General features: G+C 32.4%; 1 protein-coding gene across 1 annotated transcript; it reads left to right on the plus strand.

The window, feature by feature from the left end:
- Nucleotides 1-5,083: 5,083 nt before the first annotated feature.
- On the plus strand, nucleotides 5,084-5,730 carry LOC142620457 (uncharacterized). Its single transcript, XM_075793821.1, has 2 exons — nucleotides 5,084-5,203; nucleotides 5,299-5,730. Exons 1-2 carry the CDS (start codon nucleotides 5,084-5,086, stop codon nucleotides 5,728-5,730), a joined length of 552 nt encoding a protein of 183 aa, XP_075649936.1.
- The last annotated feature ends 19,345 nt before the right edge of the window (nucleotides 5,731-25,075 follow it).

Raw genomic sequence — 25,075 nt, forward strand, 5'->3', positions numbered from 1 at the left:
ATTTGCACCTAAGCCCAAAATAGGAAGGGGATAGGCCAAAAGAGTCCAATACAATGAATTTGTAGAGAGTGAGTTAGAAATCTAGGTTTTAATGAGTTTAGTTAACAATCACAATGGGCTAAAATCACAGTAGGATGAAGCTGGAATAGTTTGTATAATGAAAATTGTCCTCGAACTTAGGTCGAGGAGGTTAATTCTTATATTTCACTCTCTTAAGGATAGATTACAGATATTGTTCTTGAGTCTACAGTGTTTTCCTTTTCTCTTTCTTCGACCTCTTTCTCATGGGGGACCTTTTATCTTATATACACCCTTTTAGATGATCCTGGCCTTCCACCTATTGATCACGTAGGTTATCCCCCAAGTGCTAGTCCTATCTAGCACCTTCTTCGAGTCCCTGTGAGATGCGGCACCCAAGGCAACACTGTCCAATGGTCTTCTCCACATAAATGCGGCTAGAAGGTTTGGTGGGATGCATTAAATGTGGTGGTAGTCTCTAGGTTTTCAATCACGTCAGTGCCACCCCCTTCCCAAAGCCTTTTCTACACAGTAGAGCCTCCTCTGATTGCGCATTGATGACGTGATCGAAAAATTCGAGGACGTGGCCTCCTCGGCCCACTAATTGTCCTTCTCGGCCAGGCGTGACACATGGCGTGATCACCTTACTTGGAATTCTAGTACCCCATATTAGTGATTTTAGAGATATTAGAGGTACTTTAGTCATTTCAGAGGTTTCATGGGTATTTTGCTTATTTTAAAGATTTTGAGGATATTTTGGTCATTTTAGTGGTTTTTGAGCATGTTTTATTTGGTGATTTTGGTAACAATTGTGTATGGATATTAATTGGGTAGGGTAATTGGAGATCCATGGATAAATTAATTGGGTCGAGTATGGATATACCCTACCCACATCTATCCCTATAGGGTGAGGCCTTAATAGGTTGAGTAATGAAAAAGCCAAAGTTAATTTTGTGGTTTCGTGAGAGTTTTTTTTTTGATAATCCACGTGAGAGTTTCTTCATTTGGTAATTGGTAGGAAGTTTGGATGGAACATTCCTCAAAAGTTCAAAATGGGTCTGAATTTTTAATCTTTTAAAACTTTACATCTCTGTTATAAAATTTAGATAAAATATTAAAACCTTTTGTTTTTCTTTAGTAAAAGGAAAACTTCTTTTAGAAGAAAAAATTAAAATTAAAAAAAGAACACTGAGAATATGCCAATGGCGGATCCCGAAAGTTTTTTCAGGGTGATCATTAAAAACACTTAACTTTAAAAAATTTATTAATAATAAAACTTGAATATATTAACGTCATAGAATAAAAACATATTCAAATACATAAAGTTTTAAAAAAAAATTCCCAAGTTTTCATATTTTAAAATTGTTGTGTAATATGATAGTTTCAATATTAATATTATCAACTACATATTTTTCAATATACACAATCAAGCAATTGTTAAGCTATTGGTCTTCTATTCAATTACTAACATATTACCCAAATAAGTACTAATATAAACAAAAAATATTATCTTTTTGAAAAAATATATCACATAAACCTAACAAATTTAGTTAAAGACTAAAGCAAATACTAACAGACTAGCTATTTGAAAAGCATGCATTTTTTTATATAAAAAAATAGCAATTTTAAAATATGTCAATTGAAACACAACTTAAAAAATCACAATTAAACGTTGGATTTGAGATTTTAGACTAATATGTTTGTTTGAGCAATTTTTGAGTAATGTTTTGTCCACAGTATTTTTGCAACACTTTCACAACAAAACCTAGGTTATAAGTTTTTACTGGTTCTAATTTTAACTTACCACTGAAATTATTTTCTATTCATCATAACAATCTCTTATTTAGGATTTGTTACGAAAATATTGCAAAATATTGTAAACATAGCATTTCTTGCAATTTTTTTCAACATTCAATGGACAAAAATTTTGGAGAGGTTGAATTTTATTTTTAATGGGCTTATTTTTATTAAGGGTGTTCAAGTGTTTTTTTTTAGGGTCTTGGAGTCTTCTTTCCCGCATCTCCTCATATGTTGATGGTGCTTGGATGCGCATTGGGGATTTTAATGAGTTGTTGAGTTCGACGGAAAAGTTAAGCTGCCGACTAGCCCCATACTGACAAATTGACGCATTCCAAGAAGCTCTAGAGATATGCCATCTTTGTTGACCTTGGGTTTGTTGGCTACCCTTACACTTGGAACAATAGGAGACCCAGGGCTGCCAATACTAGGGAAAGCCTAGATAGGGCCGTGGCTAATGAAGCTTGGAAGTTGAAATTTCCTGTAACAACGGTCACGCACATTGCCTCGCATGCATCAGAGCATCTCCCATTGATCCTCTAGAACCATGCAACTCCAAAACAAAATGCAAGAAGAGAACGTGGCTTCAAATTTGAAGAAGTGTGGCTGTCGTGGGATGATTATGCCAAAGTAGTTCAAGAAGCATGGGAAAACAATGAGGTAGGTGAGACAACATTGGATACAGTCAGGTTGAAGATAAGTGGATGTGGCTCGGAACTGAGGGCTTGGGGAGTGTCTAAAACTCACCCTAGCACACAAGAGATAAAGGACTTACAAAAGCAGATTGAATGGTCGACGTGCACCCATTCTACCATACAACACAGAAGTGAGTTTATCCAAGCAAGCAAGGAGCTAGATGAGTGGCTGAGAAAGTAGGAAGTTTATTGGGCTCAACGGTCTCAGATAAATTGGATCAAACATGGTGATAAAAATACAAGTTTTTTCCACTCAAAAGCATCTTAGAGAAGGCAGAGGAATTTTATTAAATGAATCTTAGACCCACAGGGAAGTTGGCTGGAGGAAATAGAAGAAGTGGCAGAAGTAGCAGTGGACTATTTTAATAATATTTTTTCCACAGGTTCTTGTACCCGGATTGAGGAGTGTTTAGAAGCTATACAACAAAAGGTAACCGGTGAAATGCAACAAACATTGTCTAGTGAATATAATGAAGATGAAATTAAAGCAGTTTTGTTCCAAATGGGACCTACAAAGGCTCTTGGACCAGATGGTATGAATGCCCTCTTTTATCAAAAGTTTTGGCATATTGTTGATGATAATGTTGTGTCTATTGTCCTTGAATTTCTTAATACTGGTTATATGCCTTCTGCTCTCAATCATACTTTTAATGTGCTTATACCAAAAATTAAAAATCCTATTAAGGTCTCTGATTTTAGGCCTATTAGCCTTTGTAATGTCATTTACAAAATTATTGCAAAGGTCCTAGCCAACAAGTTGAAGTAAATTCTGCCTCAAATTATCTCTCCAACTTAGAGTGCCTTTGTGCCAGGGAGATTAATTACAGATAATATGCTGGTGGCTTATGCAGCTCTACATACAATGCATGGAAAAAGAAAGGCAAAACTGGGACACTTGCCATGAAGCTGGATATTAGCAAAGCTTATGACAGGGTAGAATGAGATTTTTTTAAAAAAAAAATCATGCTTAAGCTGGGATTCCCTGATATTTAGGTGGATAGGGTAATGAGTTGTGTCACATCTCCTTCTTTTTCTATCTTAATAAATGGAAAGCCATATGGTTTGATTCACCCCTCTAGAGGAATCCGTCAAGGAGACCTTCTATCACCTTATCTCTTTCTTTTATGTGTAGAAGGATTCACTTCTCTTTTGCAGAAGGCAGAATTAGAAGGGGTTATCCATGGTGTATCCATATGTAGGCAAGCTCCCCGTATCTCACACCTGCTGTTTGTAGATGATTCCTTATTGTTTTGCCAAGCCATAGACAATGAGACAAGGGTAGTTTTGAAGATCTCGAAATTGTATACAAAAGCATCAGGCTAATGTATAAACATGGATAAATCGTCAGTCTATTTCAGCAGTAATACTTCCTCTCAGCATAGAGACGCGGTCAAGGCTATGTTGGGGGTGAGTGAAGTAGACAGATTTGAATCCTATTTAGGCTTACCGACTTTGGTGGGACAAAGAAATACCATACTTTTTCTTTCCTTAAAGATAGAGTGTGGAAGAAGCTCCAAGTGTGGAAAGGGAAAATGCTATCAAGAGCAGGAAAGAAGATACTTATCAAAGCAGTGGCCCAAGCAATCTCAACTTATATTATGAGTGTTTTTCAATTGTCGGCTAAGTTGTTTGAAGAACTTCAAGCCCTTTGTGCTCGGTTTTGGTGGGGGCAAATTGGGAATGAAAGGAAGATCCATTGGTTGAGTTGGGAAAAATTAACTAGACCAAAGTTGGAAGGAGGCATGGGCTTTAAGGATTTACGACAATTCAACTTGGCCATGCTTGCTAAACAAGGGTGGAGATTATTGCAAGATCAAGAGCCCTTGCTTTTCCAATGCCTAAAAGCATGATACTTTCCTAGATGTAGTTTTTTGGAGGCCAAAGACTCCCCCACAAGCTCCTTCACTTGGAAGAGTATTTTGACAGCCAAGCCAATAATTCAGCGGGGGTCCTGTTGGAGAGTGGGCAATGGAACTTCAATTCGGGTTCTAAGTGATGCATGGATTCCTAACCATCCCATAAATAAGGTACTACATTCAACTTATAGTGTAGAAGAAGACTTGCTGGTTGCTGAACTCATAGACCTGGATACAAGGTGGTGGGAGAGAGAGTTTATTATGCAAAATTTTAACCGGCAAGATGGGGAAGCTATATTGCGCGTGCCTTTAAGCAGAAGGATGATACCTGATGTTTTATTTTGGACCTTCACCAAGTCAAGGGAGTACATAGTGAGGTCAGGTTACCATGTGGCTCGGCAATTGCAAAAGGAGGTGGATTGGGCAGAAAGTTCCAGTGGAGTGGTGGGAGGTGCTGTATGGAAGAATCTGTGGAAGTTGAAAGTGCCAAACAAAATCAAAGTATTTGGCTGGCGAGCATGCCGTAATATTCTGCCCACTCGGGTGAACTTGGTGCACAAGAGGATCATCCAGGATAATAGGTGTGAGGTGTGTAAGGTAGAGGCCAAAACGGGTATTCATGCCCTGTGGAACGGTGGAGTGGCAAGGGACATATGGGTTGGTTGCTCTGCACGGGTGCAGTAGAGTGTTGGAAACCAAGCTGATATGTTTCAGCTCATGGAGGAAATGATTGTCTGTTTGTCTTCTGATGAACTTGAACTTTTCCTTGTCCAAGCCTGGATTATCTGGAAGCAACGAAATAGCATAATACATGGGAAGCAATTGCAACCACCTAAGGTTTTAATCAAAAGAGCGCAAGATTGTATGAAGGAGTTTTGGTGAGCTAACGTTCGACTATCCGTCCCTCAACTTTGATAGCTTTGATCTTCCAGGATGGCAGTGATTCTGGCATTGGAGCTATTATCCGTAACGATAGAGGGGAAGTAATGGCGGCTCTGTCAGCAAAGGGCCCACCAGTGACGTGCAGTGAAGAAGCCGAGATCCTAGCTTGTCGCAGGGCAATGGAGTTTGCGATGGAATGTAGATTTTCAGAACTAGTGCTGAAAGGAGATAACCAAGCTCTCATGAAGGCCTTGAGTTCAAGGACAGGACTATTGTCTCGGTTGGGCCATATTTTACAGGATGTCTTTTGCATGCTCAATAGTTTTAGCTTGATGCAAGTTCACTTTGTCAAAAGAAGTGCTAATAATGTTGCTCATGTTTTAGCTAGATATGCGAAGGACTTAATAGAGGATGTTGTTTGGATTGAAGATCCCCCTCCCCCAGCTGAGGCGGCTCTGTTGTTTTATTCTATGTCTATTTAATGAATTTGAGGTGGTTTTCCTCTTCCAAAAAAAAAAAAGTGTTTTTTTTTAAGGTGGTCAAAAGACCCCTATTAATTTGAAGCTCAAAATTTTTTAAGTTATATTGAAAAAAAAAAAATATCACAACTCTGATTAACACTTGGAGCCGCCAATGGAATATGCCCTAGTGGACTCAACTGAAGTACAAATCAGAGTTTTTTTTATTTTTTATTTTTATGTGGAGTACAAATCAGAGTTACCTTAAACAATTAAAAATGAAACATTACAAGTTCGAAGAATCAGGACTAGAATGGTCGATTCCATTTTTAGTTTGTTTCTCTTGAGGATGGAAACTTACTGAAACAATTCCGATCATATGGGCAAATGAAACTCTGGTGGTCAGGGCAGGCTTACGAGAACTTGTAGAAGAATCAGTACTAGAAGAATCACATGTACATCGAAGTACGACAGTGGAAGCTTGCAGTACACCGTACACCATGAATGATCGCCGTAAAAGACAAAAAAGGTATATACCATATATACGATGATATAAAAATAGAAAGATACAAATCTTTACAGCAAAAACAAAAAGGATAATCAACAATCTATTGTACAATCTGTTCACTGCATAATAAACAAAGGCCTAAAAATTGCCAGTTTATCTATAAATAAATAAACAAATAAAAAAACAAAGGCCTAAAAGCAAAATTACAACAATTAATCATGGGCGTGATGCGGGGTATATAATCTTACTCTTCTTGGGATTAGATGATTTGGGTGTAGTAAAAATCTTGAAGCAGCCATTGTTGTTGTTTTCGGATTGGGAAGGTTCAGAGAAAGAGGGACTCCCAGTATCAGAGCCAGGAGGACAAAAAATATTGGCAAGGGAATGGCGTATATAATCAAACATCATTCGCTTTACCAATCTTTTCTTTGCTGGAAAAACGCTTCCAATTTTTGGTTTGAACCGAGGCTCTGTCTTGCACTTGGAGTTATTGGACCTGGCCATTTCTTCACTTGGGCTAATTAGCTTCACTACCTTCTTCTCGAGCCCTTGCTCATCTGGGTTCAGCGTCACCAACATTTCTTTGTCTTGCTCTCTCTCTCTCTCTAGATGTGATACTTTTGATCTTGTTTTGGGTCTGAAATTCTATCTTTTATAATTCAAGCTCTGGGATACTGATGTCATAGAATAACCAAAAAAAAAAAGCATGTTAAATGAAATACCAATGAACCAATAGGAGTGAAACTTGGGGCCTAAGAATCTCTTAGAACCGTCCATTTTCAAAATGACAAGAGTGTAAGTATGTATCACTAGAAATTAATGGAGTTTTAGATTAAGGTGGGGGGCCACAAAGTAACTTTACAAACACAAACTCCCACTTGCATACTTATACTTATTATGGCCGTACGTAAATTACATTATTTTGGTTAACCGAATAATAATGTCGTTTTCGGTTTATTATCCATTGTATCTGAAAAATAAATATCGGCACCTAAATTTTCTGAGGACAAATATGGCCGTGACCGATAAGGTGAGGTATTAACTTGTCATTGGATAGTTTGACTTTTTTGATATATATATATATATATATATATATATATATGCCCAAACCTTCTTGGGTACTGTCAATTGGTTTCAGTGTCAATTGGTTTCAGCACCAGTACACCTATACAAACTCTGGTAATTAATGAAATGGCATATTAGTTTTTGGGAAAGGAAAAAAAAAAACCCCTTAGAGTTAAGATTGCTTATTCTTTTTTTTTTTTTTTTTTTTTTTAATAAGATAGAACTCTACTCTAACCTAATTTAAGTGTATATGTGTGTGAAGCTCCCTCCTGGAGACTTGAACCCCGACCCTTGTCCCTCACACCCCACAAGCACTTATACTTATGGAGTGATCATCGCACCAAGAGTATGCGGTGGTCTTCTTTTTATTAGTATAACATAGAGTATTGAGTGAATATGATTTTAATGAGATTGTGAAATTGATTTGTATTAATTTTAAATTCTACTACGAAATTGTCTTTCTCTAACAAAGGAGTTAAACTTTTATCATTACCAAATTTATGGTCGCACATTTCATCAAATAATTCTACGAAGCAAGGGGACCTCAAGAATTTAATAAGATGATGGGTGTGGATGTCTTCCAGGCCAAACAATTTAATTTTATAGCTCTTATTTTTATGTAATATTTCATTGATTTTTAAAAATATTTTAAATGTAGATAATGGAAGAGAGGGAGGTGGGTTCTACTTCTAACCACAATCATTATACAACTTTGAAATACTACATTAAAAGCCTACACTCTTGCCTACCAAACCATAACGGCATAACTCCTATTGATTTCTATTACTTGGGTTTCGATCATATATAGAAAATACAATTTGAAAAATAGTGTTTACAAGTTACAACACAATTATTTATGAAGTATATTTACTTTAAAGATAAAGTTTAGTTATAAAATTGGTTGTAGATTATGATTACAACTTTCTTAAAATTTTAAACTACAAAAATTTGCAATTAAAACAATTTATTGATGACACATTGACATAGCTATTGATCTTTAATTTTCTAGAAATTTTGCAAGTATAAAGGATATAAGAAGAAAATGTAATCCAATGGTGGATTTGTTAATTTCACCTCCAATAAAAGGATATTGAATAAGGTTGTAGTTTTAAGTTACAACCAATTTTATAGTTAAACTTTGTCCTTAATTTAATAGATGCAAAAATATAATCCCTTGAGAAAGAGGACTAGTGATGAATTGAGGTTCATTTCGCTTTGCCATCTCTTTGGAGTATGAAGTTTTTATAAAATTAAAGCATCATTAGCAGGACAACAATGGTGCTTTAGATTCTAAAAAAAATGGTACTTTAAAATTTCTAATTGAAAAAATGGTCATGTTAACAATGACAATTAGTAATAAATCATTTATAGAAAAAAAAAATTAATTCCACTTGTATGAAAATATAAAAAGCCGTCAAACTTGAACACAGATAAGATATATTTTTTAATAAATTCACTCACGCGAGATCTAGTTAATAGTTCAAAAGTCAAAACATTTATCTCGCTCATTATTGTGAATTTCTAAGAGGTGGAGGTACAATTTGGATTAGTGGTCATTGATGCAGGTAAGACCATCATAAAATAAATAAAAATTAAATCTATGAACATGCTTCTAATTTTAATAAATTTATGATAGCATACTCTCAATTTTCAATTGTTTGAATTACGCTATATGATTGGGTCAATCAAACAACTTCCATCTATTATACCAGTAATAATTGCTAATAAGAAATCTCTAGTGGTATTTATTTGACATATTTAGAAACCAAGATATTCGACTTGGAGAAAACTCTATTATTTAATATATTTAAAATAAATAAAAACATCTTTCATTATATATTTTATTTTTTAAAACTTATTTTAGATATAAAAGGTAATAGTATGAGATATAATTTTTTTTACACGTCATAAGTGACGTTTGCAAGTATTAGTAAGCCTCATGACATACTTTTCATTGTCAATGAAATATATGTGATTAAATCAATCTTAAAGTATATAACATATGCTAAAAGAAACAAAAATAAAGAAATAATTTTCCTCTGCAAGTGTCCTAAAAAGTCAAAAGAAAATGAAGAATTCTCCTTACATCCTTGGGTACCGAGCAGGCCTCACTTCTGACAGTAATGGTCTCTGTGCACTTTATGTGACATTAAGAATTGGTTGATAAGTTAGACCAAGGTACACCTCCCCCGGATTGCAGTGAGGAATGCTGACGGATCATCTTAGTAATCAGGACCTGATTTCTGTTACTTAACATCCCCATTCGAAAAAATCTTGTATGCCCGGCTGGCATACAACATCCCTCTCACTGCCCGGTGCTGTGAGAGGGATGTCTCATGAGCTGGAGTATAAGATACCCTCTCTTCCCATTCCATGCCTGTTAAAAATGATTTATTGTGCAATTCATCTAATAATAATTTTGTACAAATGGCTAGATGAAGTTTTAATTTATCATTTCATTAAAATATCAATTAGTTTAATGTATAAATGAATATTAAACTTCAAATATTTTATTCAACTATCAGAAAATTTACCAATTGAACTAATTAGAATCCACAAATTGATAAGTAGACTGAAAATATTACAAAAATGACTTTTTGAAACTCAAAAATTTAGTTTTATTGGCACTATATCATATAAAGCTAGTAAAAAATCTGACACAAAAGTAAAACAAAGCGAAATAAACCTCAATTCATCACTAGTATTCAAATTTAGCACATGATAGGCACATACAGTTATTATTTAGCACTAGCATATAATCTATGCAAACGCATGAATGCATTTTAAATTAAACATAATTTTTTATTATAAAAATATAAATAATTAAACAAATTATCTTAAAAAGAAGTAAATATAATTAGTCATATTTTAAAATTCCTACCTAAATTTAATACTACTTATAATCATTTTTTTAATAAGATAGAATGTGTGGTGATTTTTATTAAGTATATGTGATTGGTTTTTTTAATTTATTTTATAGTTTATTAATATTAGATTCTTAATATTTTTCTTTCATTAACTCAATTGACATAAAATTAAAAAATTTAAGTGGACACATAGCACAAACTTAAATGGATAATTATGGTGTGGTTCCACATAAATTTAGATATATAACACAAAATTGATTTTTTTTTTAAAGTCACAAAATTGAATTTTAATTTTAAATTTTAAATTTTAATTGAACATTTTCTAATTTTACATATTAATAAATAATATATAGACATATAGATGTATTAAATAATAAACCTCAGTTCTACCCCCTTCAATTATTTATTTAATTATTAAAATTACTTTTAAAAAAGAAATACTGTAATAAATTTTGTTGACAGGTGTGGCCAACTGTCCTATGTACTATGCTGGATAAATGTTCAATCATCAAACAAAACACAGTTGAAACGTGGGCATTTGTGACTTCGTATTCTACAACCTTATCTTGGTTTGACAAATTGCAAATTCCATCAAATGTACTTTAAACCATCTAGAGGAGAATTCTTTTTGCACCTCTTATACTTCATAAAAAGATTCTAGCCACTCAGACTTTAATTTTATTCCTTTTTTGCATTAGAGTATATGTTTTTGCATCTTTCGACGAAGCTTCGTGGACATTTCGAGGAAGCTTCAGAAATTATTATAAAAAAAAGAAAAAAGAAAGGAGTTTAATAAGAGGACCACTTCCTTTCACTTTTTCATTTCAAGTTTCAATTTTCAAACAGAAAAATTTAGGGGACAAAAAAAAGGGTCGGTCACTTGGTCTTGCTTGACGAATTGCAATTCCATCAAATATGATTTATATTTCAAACCATCTATAAGAGCATTCTACCTCTAAATTCATGAAAAAATTACAGCCACTTTAATTTTAGCCCACTTTTGCATTATTTACGTTTTTTGCGTCTTTGGACAAAGCTTCGTGGACATTTCGTGGAAGCTTACTATAATTTTTATTATTATCTTTTTTTTAAAAGGTTAATAATAGGACCCACTTCCTTTCGCATTTTAATTTCATCTCTTCGAAATTTCAATTTTCAACCAGAAAAATTAGGGGACAAAGAAATGGGTAGGTTTTGCTTGGGAAGGTTTGACTGTCCTTGAAATAGTTCGATGACGCATCCAAATATGTAATGTTGTTGGACCCAAAAATTAATTGCAATGGGTATTGGGCCAAATACCAATTTAATTGAGTAAATATGGGCCTAATATTAACCTCCGGTATTATAGTTGAAGCTCTATGAAGTCTTATAGGAACAAAACCTATGATAAGTGAAAACAGGCCCAGGCGTGCAGTTATTATTTATCACGTGAAAGGCACATGACATGATCAGTCACATAACAAGCAGTTAATGCAACGGTTACATATTAGCAGTTATTTTTTTTATACAATATAGAAATTTTACTCTAATTTAATCTAAGTGTATATGTGTGTGAAAACTCATTTTTGGAGACTTGAATCCCGGCCCTTACCCCCATACCCCACAAACACTTATACTTGTGGAGTGACTATCGCACCAAAGGTATACGGTGGTTATATTAGCCGTTATTAAGAGCATTAGAATTCAGTTTCTAATAAATATCTCATTTTACCATCTCAAAAAGTTATTTTATTTAGGACAAAATTTATCTACAAAATTGGTTATAACTTAACCTTACTTAATATCTTTTAATTGGAAGTTAATTTTTTCAAATCCACCATTGGATTACATTTTCTTCTTATATCCTCCATGCTTGCAAAATTTCTAAAAAATTAAAGATCAATAGCTATGTCATCAATAACTTGTTTTTGCTAGTTTTTGTAATTTAAAATCATACATAAAATGCAATTTTATAGATTATAGAGTAAATAATATCCAATTGACACAAAATTTGATGTGTATTAAGAGCATAAAGAATATGCAATCTAGCGTTTAGATTTTTGAAATATGTAGTAATAATAGTGAGTAGGATTGTAACTCTAGGTTACAACCAATGTTATAGTTAAACTTTGTCACTTTATCTATTATACCATACCATTTTACAATACATCCAACACTCCAGCTTTTATTTTATCATACAACACATTAAAATAATATATCTACAAAATAATATAATATAACTCATATCCGATAAAAGAGGGAGACAAAGTGATTAGAAGAGAGAAGCTGTACGAATAAAACAAAAATAGAAGCTGCTACAGTAAGTTGCATATATAAGAGCCTACTGTAGTAGTATTGTAAATTTTTTAAGATATAGAAATCTAGATAAAGCATCATTTTAGTTTTTGTGGATTGTAAAATGCCATTCCGTTGCTGATGCTCTTACAGGCCCTAATACTAATGCTCTAAGAAAATGTAGGAGAGGTAAAGGTGAAGTTGTCTTGACGGTTATAAGAGGTTATTGACCAATAACCCACATGGGACACCTGGCATAAAATTGCAGTATAGGACATGTGACGGTAAAGGAAGAATTTAATTAGTTTTATTAGGATTGAATTAATTGAATTCCTGTGATATGAAATTAATCCAAATGATTTGCCTTAGCTTAATTCCAATCGAGATGAATTACTTCGAATTGTTTGCTTTTCATGTGTTGCAAGTTGTCTTAGTCATTTAGGATATTATTTTAATTTTTTTAGTTGTTACTTTGCATATTTCAAAAGTCTTATTAAGTTAAGCGTTTCATGACTCTATATCAGAGTCTTTAAGGTCAAATAGCACTTCAAGCTAGTAACAGTATCTTGAGAACAATCCTGCGGTAACACTAATTCATTAATAACCATCTCGAATAACTTGAAAAGGTAATTAATAAACCAAGATTAATATAAAAATTGGTTGTGTAAAAAAGAAACACACAAATTTTGGCTAGAATTAAAAAAAAAAGTTTTTCTTTTTTCTTTTTCTTATAAAGAAAAATATCTAAAGTATGCACTTAGGGCATATATTAATCATCTATTTTAGGAAAGTTTATATGGAAAATTGAAAATTTTGTCAAAATAGTTAATCACTTTTTCATTCTTCTATAAAAAGTTTCCTAAAATAGTTTATTAATGTATACCCTTAAGGCATATATTTGTAAAACCCATATTACATTGCTAGTCTTATTAATAACCAAGCCATCAAGAACCCTTTTTTAGAGGGCTTGAGCATTTTTTTTTTTTGGACAAAGTTTAATACAAAATTGGTTGTAGCATTAAGTTACAACCTTACTCAATAAGATAAATATTACTACATATTTTGAAAATCGAATCATTAAATTTCATGTTCTTTATGCTGTTAATACACACATCAAATTTTGTGTCAATTGGATATTATTTACTATATGATCTATAAGTTTAAATTTTATGTATAATTTTAAACTACAAAACTTGCAATTTAAATAATTTTTTGATGACATAGCTATTAATCTTCAATTTTTTTTAAAAAAAATTTTGCTAGTATGGAGAATATAAGAAAAATATGTCATCCAATGGTGGATTTGTCAAAATTCACCTTCAATAAAAAGATATTGAGTAAGGTTGTAATTTAAGGCTACAACCAATTTTGTAGCTAAATTTTGTCTTTTTTAGTGTGTTTAGAATGTTCTACTTACTATTCAAGCCCTTTCCTCCCCTTCAAGCTTAAGCCCCTAGTTAAGGCATACTAAAAAATTTAAAGTTAAATGCATATTTGATTAGACAATGGGCACTTCGTTCTTTATCACATTGGATCCACCTAAACAAACAGTTATAATCATTAGCTCCTTTTTTTTATTTTTTATTTTTATGGAAATAATCATAAGCTCCTAATATCATCCACCAATTGCAACAAATATCAACTAGGTAAATTTGAGGACTCCATCCCTGCATCGATGAATATGTTTGCAAAATCTACTAAAATGGCCGATTTAAAGCCTTGACTAATTAATCACCAAATTCAGCGGCCTATCTGAATGCATTAAGGGACACGTGGCGGTAAAGGTAGAATTTAATTAGTTATTGCAAGGGGCAGTGGTGTTACCTTTCAGTTTTCGCAAGTCCACTAACTGAGCAAGTGGGGCAAGAGGGGCCATGGCCCATGGCTCTCCTGAGTCCTGGCTTTAAAAGATTCCCCCTTCCCTCTTATATAATTTTTTTTTTTTTTTTTTGAAAAGGAAACTAGAATTTCATTACTGAATATGAGCAAAGTCAAAATACAGAGCTTCGGAGAGGAGAGTCCTCAATCCAAAAACATCCTCCTAAGTATGTCTAGCATAGCGGGCTAAAGAGTGAGCTACACTATTGGCTTCTTGTTTCACACTACTAATAGAAAACCACGTTAATTCTGCCAGCAAGACTTGGATATCAATAAAAATATGCCCCAACCAAGCCCCACTGAGTTCCCCCTTAGTAATAAACTCCATATATAATCGTAGCATTATCCCCTTCTATTACAACATCCTTGATACCCACCTCAATTGCGCACCATAATCACCATTTTCGGATGGAAGCCATGAACCAAAACTGGCTTTCTGCCAAGTTCCTTTGTTTGCCACCCATCGAGTGAAAAAGAGCGGAAGTGAGAAACTTTATTGCCCTTCGACATGCGAGTAACTCAGCTTCGCCATTGTCAACAGCTTTCGGACCATGAACAGAAAAGGAGGCCATCACTTCAGCATGCTTATTGCGAATAACAGCCCCATAACCCGTGAATGGTGGGTCCGGAAACATGGTAGCATCAAAGTTGAGCTTATAATGTCCATCAAGAGGAGGCTACCACTTACTTGGGTGTAAGGTGCGTCGCTGCACTGCAAGCCGAGCTTGAAAGAAGTAAAAAATAAACACAATTTTATTAATGGCCCCCCAAGATTAAAAAAATAAAATACTGCATTTATAACATATTTAGCTTGATTATTCTCTCTCTCACACATGCTCGCGGGCACACACACATATATAAGACTTCCTATCTACACAAGTTTTAGTGTACTACGCAATATATATATATATATATTATGATGTTAGAATACAGTAAGTTGATGCTCTCTCTCATTTTCATGATAGATTCTTCTATAAATTTTATTAGTTAAATTCTATAAATATGAGAAAATAAAATACTACATTACCATATTTTAAAAACACTTAATAATTACTTTTTATTTTAGGGGCTTAATAATTACTTAAGAAATAGAGCATTAACGAGTTCAAATTATTATCAAAAGAAAATAATCAAGAGTGTTTAAAGTTCTACTAATAAGTTAAGAGAGAGGTCACTCTCTCCATCAAGGAAGTGAGATTTGTGGATTCCATAATCCTCTCCTTTTTTTTTTTTTTTTTTTTGGGTCCTAGCGGGTGGGCTCTAACCTTTACCTGTTTACTAGTATAGATTTTCTCTCTTCTCTTTTCTTTATAGGTAAATACTCTAATTTTTAGCATATATTCTTCTACAAAAGAAATTATTTTCTAGGGTATAAATTTTTGAATAACTGCACATTTATAAAATTATTACAATAAATTTTTAAATGACAAAATGTTATTAGTGAATAAAAAAATGATGTCAATGATATATTCAAATAAGAATTAGTAACAACTCATTACTTAAAATTTGTTGTAAAAATATTATGAATAAAATATTAAGATTTAAGCGCCTGATACAAAAAATATCATATTCCATATGAGTAGTAAATCCGTATTTACTAAACATATTCCATATATATATTAAAAATACCTCATTCGTATACTATTAGCCAAGTCAAAGAAATAACCCTTTCATGTGTATAAAGAAAAAGTAAAAGGAAACGCATAAAGGTAATTTGTTTTTAATAGAAATGCATAAACCGAGGAAGAGACATAATTTTTTACATATTAAATAGACATGCTACGAAGTACCCCACTAACTGTTATCCAAATTCCAATGACAGGGATTGCCATTTGTTTTTAATAGAAACAAGGGAAAGGAAACGCATAAAGCTAATTTGTTTTTAATGGAAATGCATAAACCGAGAAAGATACACAATTTTTTACATATTAAATAGACATGCTACAAAGTACCCCACTAACTGTTATCCAAATTCCAATGACAGGGATTGCCATTATGATTATACACAGGATCTACAAGCTGATTTACAACCCAATTAATCCAATGGAACGGCATAAGTTATCATATAAAGTAAAGAAAGTACTACAATTAACACATTCTTAGACCATAAGCCAAAAGTGGGGGATAAAAAAAGAAGGGAACCATTAATATTAGAGTGTTGTGATTCAAGAATGGTCGTCTGGATCTAGTGGAGCAGACAATTGGTGACCTTCATTGGGGAAAATCTTCATATTCTTCAAGGATGATTTTTTGAGTGGAGCTGAAGTCATTTCTACTTCAGAAGAAGAAGAAGGATGGTGATGGTGGCAAAGAAGAGTAGCAATGGATTTGACTATGAGTTCAAACATCATCCTCTTCACTAACTTTCTCTTTGGAGGGATTAAGCCACCTTTCTTTGGTTTGAACCATGGCTCAACTTCAGCTCCCACCATTTTTTCATCCATGTTCAGCTCCATCTCTAAACCTTTGAGCTTATATGGGTGTGGTTTGAGAGTACTTTGAATTGAGTTGGTGAGGGCTTTGAAGTTGTTGAAAACCAAAGGATACCAAGTGAAGAGGAAGTTTGAGAATGAGAGCACAACAACACAAATACCCAATAAATAAGAGGTATTATGGGTTTATTGGTATTTAGCCACAAATGACAATCTTGAAAGTCAATGACAGCTGGGAGTCTTATGGTTTATAAGGTGGGTTCCTAATGAAAGACTTTTTGAGCATAAATTAACTAGATTCTTTGACCCACTTGTTAATTTTATTCCTCCAGGACAAAGATGGGGTGGGCAGCTTTTTTATGACTCATATCATATGTCATAAGTACCCCTACATGTAGGAATTGGAAGATTTGGAATCCTAAAGTAGCCTTTGCATCTAAAGTTTACGTGTCCCAGAGAGTGAAATTTACAGCTCTCAAAAGTTCATGAATGATATTAAAATGCATGCCCAAAGTGGATATTAAAGACTGACTTTCAAGGCTAATTCAAGCTTATCCTAAATGCTATGGACTGGGGATTTACTGGTGCTATCAATATCATAGCATTCAGGATAGTATTTACCTATCATGATCACAGAAAATTACTATATTATAAAGTTTTCCAAGAATTTCCAAGGGTTATATATACACTATAGTTACCTTTATTTGAGATTGTAATTATTTCAATGGTTTGTTAACTTGTTGCTAAGAAATATACAAGTAATATGACGAATATCAATTCCTCTTCTCTTGGGGCTATAAGGCCCAAAGCTCAGTTATAAAATACATAAATAAAATCAATTAAAAACTTAAGGTGACTCATCAAATCCATTTAATTAATTCAGTACTGCAAGTGAATCAAAGTCTAAATGTGAGAGAAAAAGCTACCTCAATGTAATATACTAATATGTGTAAACAATTCAGAAAATGATGGTCAAAGAAGGACACTAGTAAACTTTGACTCAACATTCTGATTAGGGACAATACCCCCATATCAAATATCATGATAAATCATTAGTTTATAGACTCAATATTTTTAGCATTGACCTTATATTATCATCATATCTTTTCCCCTTATGTACTGTATCTATTGAATGGTTGTATGAAATATTTCAAGTTCAACTGCTCCAACCATAGCGAAACGAAACTAATAACTTTGATTTATTCACCAATCAATGGCGATGAGTGGATTGAAAGACTACTTTAGTTGTATAATTGAAAACTTCAGTGTCTTTTTGACCAAGAAGTGCAATTCCGCCACTCCATTCTATGAGCAATTGAGCATTACTAAAAGGGAACTGGCTAAAAAGAATGAATTGGACAAAAAGGATAATTCGAGAATATTCTTTTCAGGTATATATAAAAATGGAGAACACATGATATTGGCGAAAATGATAGTGTCTGCTCCTAATAAAAATTCTTTATCATCAAACTCTTATTCGATGAAAAATTTTTTTACTAATTAAACTAATTGAAACTTACGTTACACCATCACCAAAATGATGAAAATGCCTCATTTTTGGATTTATTGTTGGTCAATAGTCGAAAAAATATGGATAATTTGGAATAGTTTACACTCAATTATTGTTTTTGGACTAATTCTTTGAAAGTATATTGATGAACCTTCTTATACGGCTTCAATTTGGGATCAAATCATCAAACCTCATTTCTATTATGAAAAAAAAAAATCAATAATTAATGAGATTACCATAATTTTCTCTTTCGTTCCGTATCAAGAAACTCACTTCCACACTAAACAAATATAAATTAACACATAAAAACTCACCATTAAGAAGTTCTTTGACTAAACAATTTTCTTCATGAAAGCTGTCTTATATATGGAACAAGTTGAAGAGATAAGAACAGTCATGCTGGACGACCATTTAATAAAATCAAACTTTTGGGCCCAGCAACATCATGTCCAACTGTTAATAACTACGTAGCACAAACAATTAACAAACTCAATCAAAGACAGCTTGAAAAAAGAGTTTCAAAGTTCAAACCTTGCACATAGGCCCCCTGGATATTTCTTAGTTTGACCAATCCCTAGCCAGGAATCTAGCCCTACCTACCATGGCTCACTTCTTCTACTACTAAGTTTTTTTTTTTTTTAATTTCGAACAAAGTAAATTCTCTTTCTTTTATTTTTCTCAATACTATAGCTATAGCTATGTTTGGTTGTAATTGAGAGAAAGAAAGAAAAATGAAAAAAAAAAAAAAGGAAAGAAAGGGAAATTAAATGGAAAAAGAAAAGAGCAAACATTTTCTTTTAGTGTGTTTGGATATAGGATGGAAAGAAAGAAAGAAATGATTACTAATTTTGTTCGGTTTACATTTAGTAATTTTATGATAAAAAAAAAATCAAAAGTTATGCCATATCTGTCTCCCTTTTTACCCAATTTGGGTTGAAAGTAAAATCTTGAGCCCCAATAAGAAAATTTCACTCCAAATCAATCCCTCTTCCCTTCCTTCATCCAACCAAATCAAGGAAATAGTTTTTCTTCCCTTCTCTTTTTTTCTCTTTCCTCTTATTATTTCCAATCTAAACACTGCCTAAAATTATGTTTGGTTTGAAGAAAGAGAAGGAAAGGGAAGAAGAGATATAAGAATAAGAATAAAGATATGCAAGACAAAGGAAAAAGAAAATATTTTTTAAACTCTAACTTTTTGTTTAGTTGCAGCTAGCTAAGAGAAGAGAAAGGAAAAAGGAAATATTTCTCTCTTGTATAATAGGAAACCAAGAAACAAAGAGAAAAGAAATGAAAAAATTTCCTTCGTTTGATTTTTAAGAGAAAGAAAATGATAAAAAAAAGTCATGGTTTTTTACGTTTACGCTTGAATGAAAGTAGAGATAATTGTGAAAGTTTATGGGCAAAACTGTAAGTTAAGAACCCCTTAAAAATGAAATAGTGAAAAGTGAAAACTAAAATATTTTCCTTCTTATTACTTTCTCTTCTCTCGAAGTATAAATTAAATAATAAAAATTAGTATTTTATTATTTATCCTTATAAATAGAGTGGTGGGCTCTGGGCACGTTTGATTTTTGTCAAAATTGAATACAAACAAGTGCACGTGAGGCCCGTTTGAAATTGACCGAAACGTCCTTATCCCAGACTGAACAGTTGTGGGCCCCCGGCATTTCGGCTTTTGTCAACAAACTTTATCTGATCTAGTTAAGAATCTAGACCTGCAAATGTTGGAGAGTCGCTATTTTTTTGTTTATGGTGGCCTGAAAATAACATGGTCTTGACACTGACACGTTTACCAGTTCTCTTTTTAATGTTTAAACTTTAAACTAATATTTTCCCTGCTGAGTTCTTTTCAGTCTATGTTTTGAATATTTTAAGATTAACCAATCATAGCACAAGCACAGGAAGTAAGGTTGAGGGCCACGAAAGAATGCACTTATTAGATGGAAGAAATTTTCTTTTTCAAAATTATGAATAAAAATGTTAAAATTTTGATGTTAATTATAAATATTAAAGTATGGATCGAAATATTTTGACGTTTGTGAGTTTCATCCTAGACACATTTCTCATTACTTTTTCGTTCTTGCAAATCACTTATAGCTTGATTGCTATCCACAACACCATGTTGTTGATCACAACTGCACCAGATTACGATTAGGGGAGAAAAAAAATAGTGTATATGTATAATAGTTGGGGCCCTTAGAGGTGAAGGGATTTAAATCATGAATTTTTTTCATTTGAAATATTAAGAAGTCCCAACTAAATACCATTTGAGAATTTGAGAAAGACTCTTGGCAATGTGGGTTATGCTTATAGTAAGTTTCACGGCCTACCTTTCATTCACAACTAATGATACTTATATAAGACAACTATGTCTAGATTTGAGGCATTAAAAAAAAAAAATTCTTTTTAATAATATATCTAAAATCTCATTGTTTTAGAAATTTCAAATTCTGTGGCCAAAACAATTTCAAAATTACACATTTTTTGTCAGAGAAAAATAATCTCTTTTTTTTCTTGGTTAGGAAATGTCACATTCAGTGGGCTTCATATTGAGCTACACAACTCAAGCGTAGCGCTCAAACCCAAAGAGATTTACTGCACTAGGCCCAGTAGTTTGGGGCCAGATTTTTGAACCCACGAGATTGTGCCATTTTGATCATATAGGTCACCCCACCATATACTATGGAGGGTAGAAACATTTATAGGCATTACTGACTGATCCACACAAAAACCCAATTAGAGGTTTCTTCAAAGAAAGACAACACCAATCAGAGGTTGTACTCCTGTGTGACACTGATAGATCTTAATGTCTTTGTTTATTGTCTGGACCGAGGACCATCCTAGCATTCTTTGACACTTCTATTTCTCGAGATGTATTGAATTATGAATAAAAAATCGCATTCTTCCCCTAAAAAAGGAAAGAAGTTAAGGATATTCAATCCCATATAAGAAACTTTTTAGATTATCTTTTAGCAAATAATTAATTAAATCAGCAAAAAAATACCAGATGCCAAAGCCAAACTCATGGGCTTTTATTATTATTATTATTATTTGTTTTTTATAGTTATTTTTGCTATCATGTTATTGCTTGTCTACTCCAACTAATAATTTGGCTAATTGTCAAATTTGAATCTTTTGACACGACAGAAAACGGAAATTGCTTCGTTCTAAAATGAAGATAATTACAAAAATTTCCGTAAGGTTTATTATAAAAAGTTGTTTACTTTAAACATTACTTAATTAATGATTTTCTTTATTGTACTTGCTGTGATAGTCATAAAATAAAATTTAAAAAAAAAACTATTTAGGAAATTGGGCTGCTGCTAATGTAACTGTACTATTCCTAATTGCGAGTTTGTCACATCATGCTAGTTCCGCCCACTCTTAATCGATTGCATTTTGTCAAATTTACGTGCTACTTGATGCCCCCTCGATCTTACATATTATAATGAAAAGATATTTGTATGTTAGTTCATAAACATTATTTAGCTTATTATTATGTGAACCATATTTGTATGTTAATTCATTACCATTGTGAATTAAAAATAAAAATGTAATTTTCCGTTGGAGAAACCTGGTACGTACTGCAATAGATTTCAAAACAACATTGAAGTTGCAGCTTGTTGATCTTGAGAACGTCTTGATCTTCATCAATGACCACTAGGATCCCAATAGAGTGGACTCTCCTTATCAACAAACCCTAGCTGTGTCGCTTAGAGGAAGAGAAAATTTTCTTCTCTTCCTTGAAGTAGGCGTGTAAATAAAGCAATAGTGATCAGGTCTTTTTTTTTTTTTTTTTTTTTTTAAATTTAATAACTAAAACTCATTTCTTTTATATGTCTAACATATAATGGATTAGCTAATGGGCCAATCCAAACAGGTTTTAGTCATGTCATGTGGCTTGCTGCGGGATTAAAGAGGGAATAAAATTTTTAGCTCCAATGGACCTTGGGCCTCCTATCAACCCATGACAAGACCAAAGTAATCATTAACAAAAATTTGTTCTACTAAAAAATTATAGTTTTACTCTAGGTTTTATTAAATCAAATATTTATCACAAGACCCTATTATATTAGCATCTAACCCCTCCATGAAACCATTCATAGCTAGTGAAACAAAATCAATAATTACTGTTACTTTGTAAATTATTACATCTTAATTTCTTGAGTCCTTAGTTTATAATTTTGATTATTCTATTATTTGTGAAATCTAATTTCAAAAAATGCTAGGGGGTTTGACTTTTAATGAGATCTTGGTTAAGCTTTGATCAATCGTGGTCAAATCACGTCAACCTTGGTATAAAAAAATAAAAAAAAGTCTCGGGGCACGGTTTTATCATGAAAACATGGGTTTAGAGGTTTCTTTGGGACTTTGAAGTGGTTGGACCTTGGGTCACTCTTGGTTGGGCTCGTTTGATTGTAGCTAAAGTTAGTTTAACAATCACCCAAGCTAGGGTTTAGTGCTTCTAATCACTGATCTGGGTTTCATTCCATCTAATTGTCCCAAATTGATTCCACTAACCCCATTTGCAATGATTTTGAGGGAATAACGTTGGTCGGAGTTATCAGAGTCAAATTGAGCCTTTTGCATGAAAATCAAGGGTGAATAAATTACAATTAATATTGAAAACTTTATTTATTTCTATAAATATAAACATATTAATGAAATTATTTATGATGTCATCTCTCTCTCTCTCTCTCTCTCTCTCTCTCTCTCTATATATATATATATATATATATATATATATATATATTTAAATTTCAAATTTGTGTTAACTGTTTTTTAATGAAAAATTTGTTATTATAAAAATCAAAATTATTTTATATATAATTTTTTTATTTAAGCAAGTGAATTTGTTATTTTTTAGAATTTAACAATTAGGGGAGATACTTTTTTTTAAAAATCTTTATGGAGATAGAAATTTTGGGCAAAGGAAAATGATATTACTTATGAGATTATTAAATTTATAAATAATTATTTTGTGCTAAATTTGATAGTTACAATGGAAGAGAGGTATTTTGAATCATGAATGTCTTTGTTGGAAATATTAAGAGATACTAATTGAATGTTAAGCAAGATTCACAAAGAGTATATTTATATAATTATATAGGATATTTTAAGAAATTTGATTGAATATGACTTCAATCAATCATCAAGCCGTGTTATATCTACTTATGAAATACAGATTTATGATGTTATTCGTGTTTTAGCACCAAACAAATATAGAAGAATAATTCTATTACAACTTCTAGTATTAATTATAGTATTTATACTATTACAATGTATCCTGTAAATTTTATAGTAAACTTTATACTATTCTAAACTTTTTATTTAGTGTTCGTCACTTACATTTTAGTTTTCACAAGTCCATGTGTTCACAAAGAGTATATTTATATAATTATATAGGATATTTTAAGAAATTTGATTGGATATGACTTCAATCAATCATCAAGCCATGCTATATCTACTTATGAAATACAGATTTATGATGTTATTCATGTTTTAGCACCAAACAAATATAGAAGAATAATTCTATTACAACTTCTAGTATTAATTATAGTATTTATACTATTACAATGCATCCTGTAAATTTTATAGTAAACTTTATACTATTCTAAACTTTTTAATTAGTGTTCGTCACTTACATTTCAATTTTCACAAGTCCATGTGAACAAAGGTCCTTCTGGATATACACTACTGTTAGTTTCTTTAAAAACTTTCTCATCGTTCTTTCTTTGTGTGTGTATTAAAATATTTAGTATTCTTAAAAAAAAAAAAAAAAAAGTCCATGTGAACAAGTTTTATTCCATTCCAAAAGAAAATAACTAAGGGTGGGTAAATTTCTACTAATAAAATAGGAGAGAGAGAGAGAGACTGCAGGCCGGCTTGCTCTAATTGGGTCCATAAGTAACCTTTATATGTTTACTTTTTTTCTTTTTTTCTTTTTTGATAGGATATATCTGATTACTTGCACTGATTTTATTGGTCTTTTAAGCATATACTCTACTCTTCAGCTTATATTCTTATAAAAATATAATATCCTTGACCAAATCCAAAAGTACACTTGGATTTGTACTTAAAATTGTATGGTGTATCTAATCTCTATGTGATCATATCATCGTAATCATGATTGTTAAATTTTAATCTCTATCATTTTTTATGAATACAAATAAAAGGTTAAGATTTAGGCATTCGAGACAAACGATATCATGTTCCACATATATGGTACAAACTAAAAACACCTAGTTTGTGTACCATTAGCTAAGTAAAATAAGATTAAAAGGCAAGAGCACTTTGTTTTAATTTGTGTTTCACGACAAAAAAGAAAAAGAAAAAAGAACATAATAAAAAATTGTAAAAAAAAAAAAAAAAAGCTTTTTAAGGACGAAATTCTCAAACCAAGAAAGATAATTTATATTTTTAATTTTTTACATGGTAAATGGACATGCTGTCCAATGACAGGGACTGCCATTATGATTATATATGGTACACGAGTGCTCCACATGCTTTTTTTTTTCTTTTTCTTTTTTCCGCTGAGACGAGTGTTCCACTGTCCACAGGCTGAAATTCAATGGAACAGCAAAAGTTACCATATGAAGTACTACAATTAAGACTAATCTTTAGGCCATAGCCAAAGGGGAAAGGAAAACAAATAGGAACCACTAATAGAGGTTAGGTTGATTACATTTTGCGTTGTGATTCAATAATGATCATCTGGATATGGTCGAGAAGACAATTGATGACCTTCATGGGGAAAAATCTTCATATTCTTCACCTTCTTAGGTGATCTTTTGAGGTTTTCAGAAAGATGGTGATGGGGGCAAAGAAGGGTAGC

This window comes from Castanea sativa, chromosome 12 (genome assembly GCF_040712315.1).
Source record: "Castanea sativa cultivar Marrone di Chiusa Pesio chromosome 12, ASM4071231v1".
Classification (NCBI taxonomy): domain Eukaryota; kingdom Viridiplantae; phylum Streptophyta; class Magnoliopsida; order Fagales; family Fagaceae; genus Castanea; species Castanea sativa.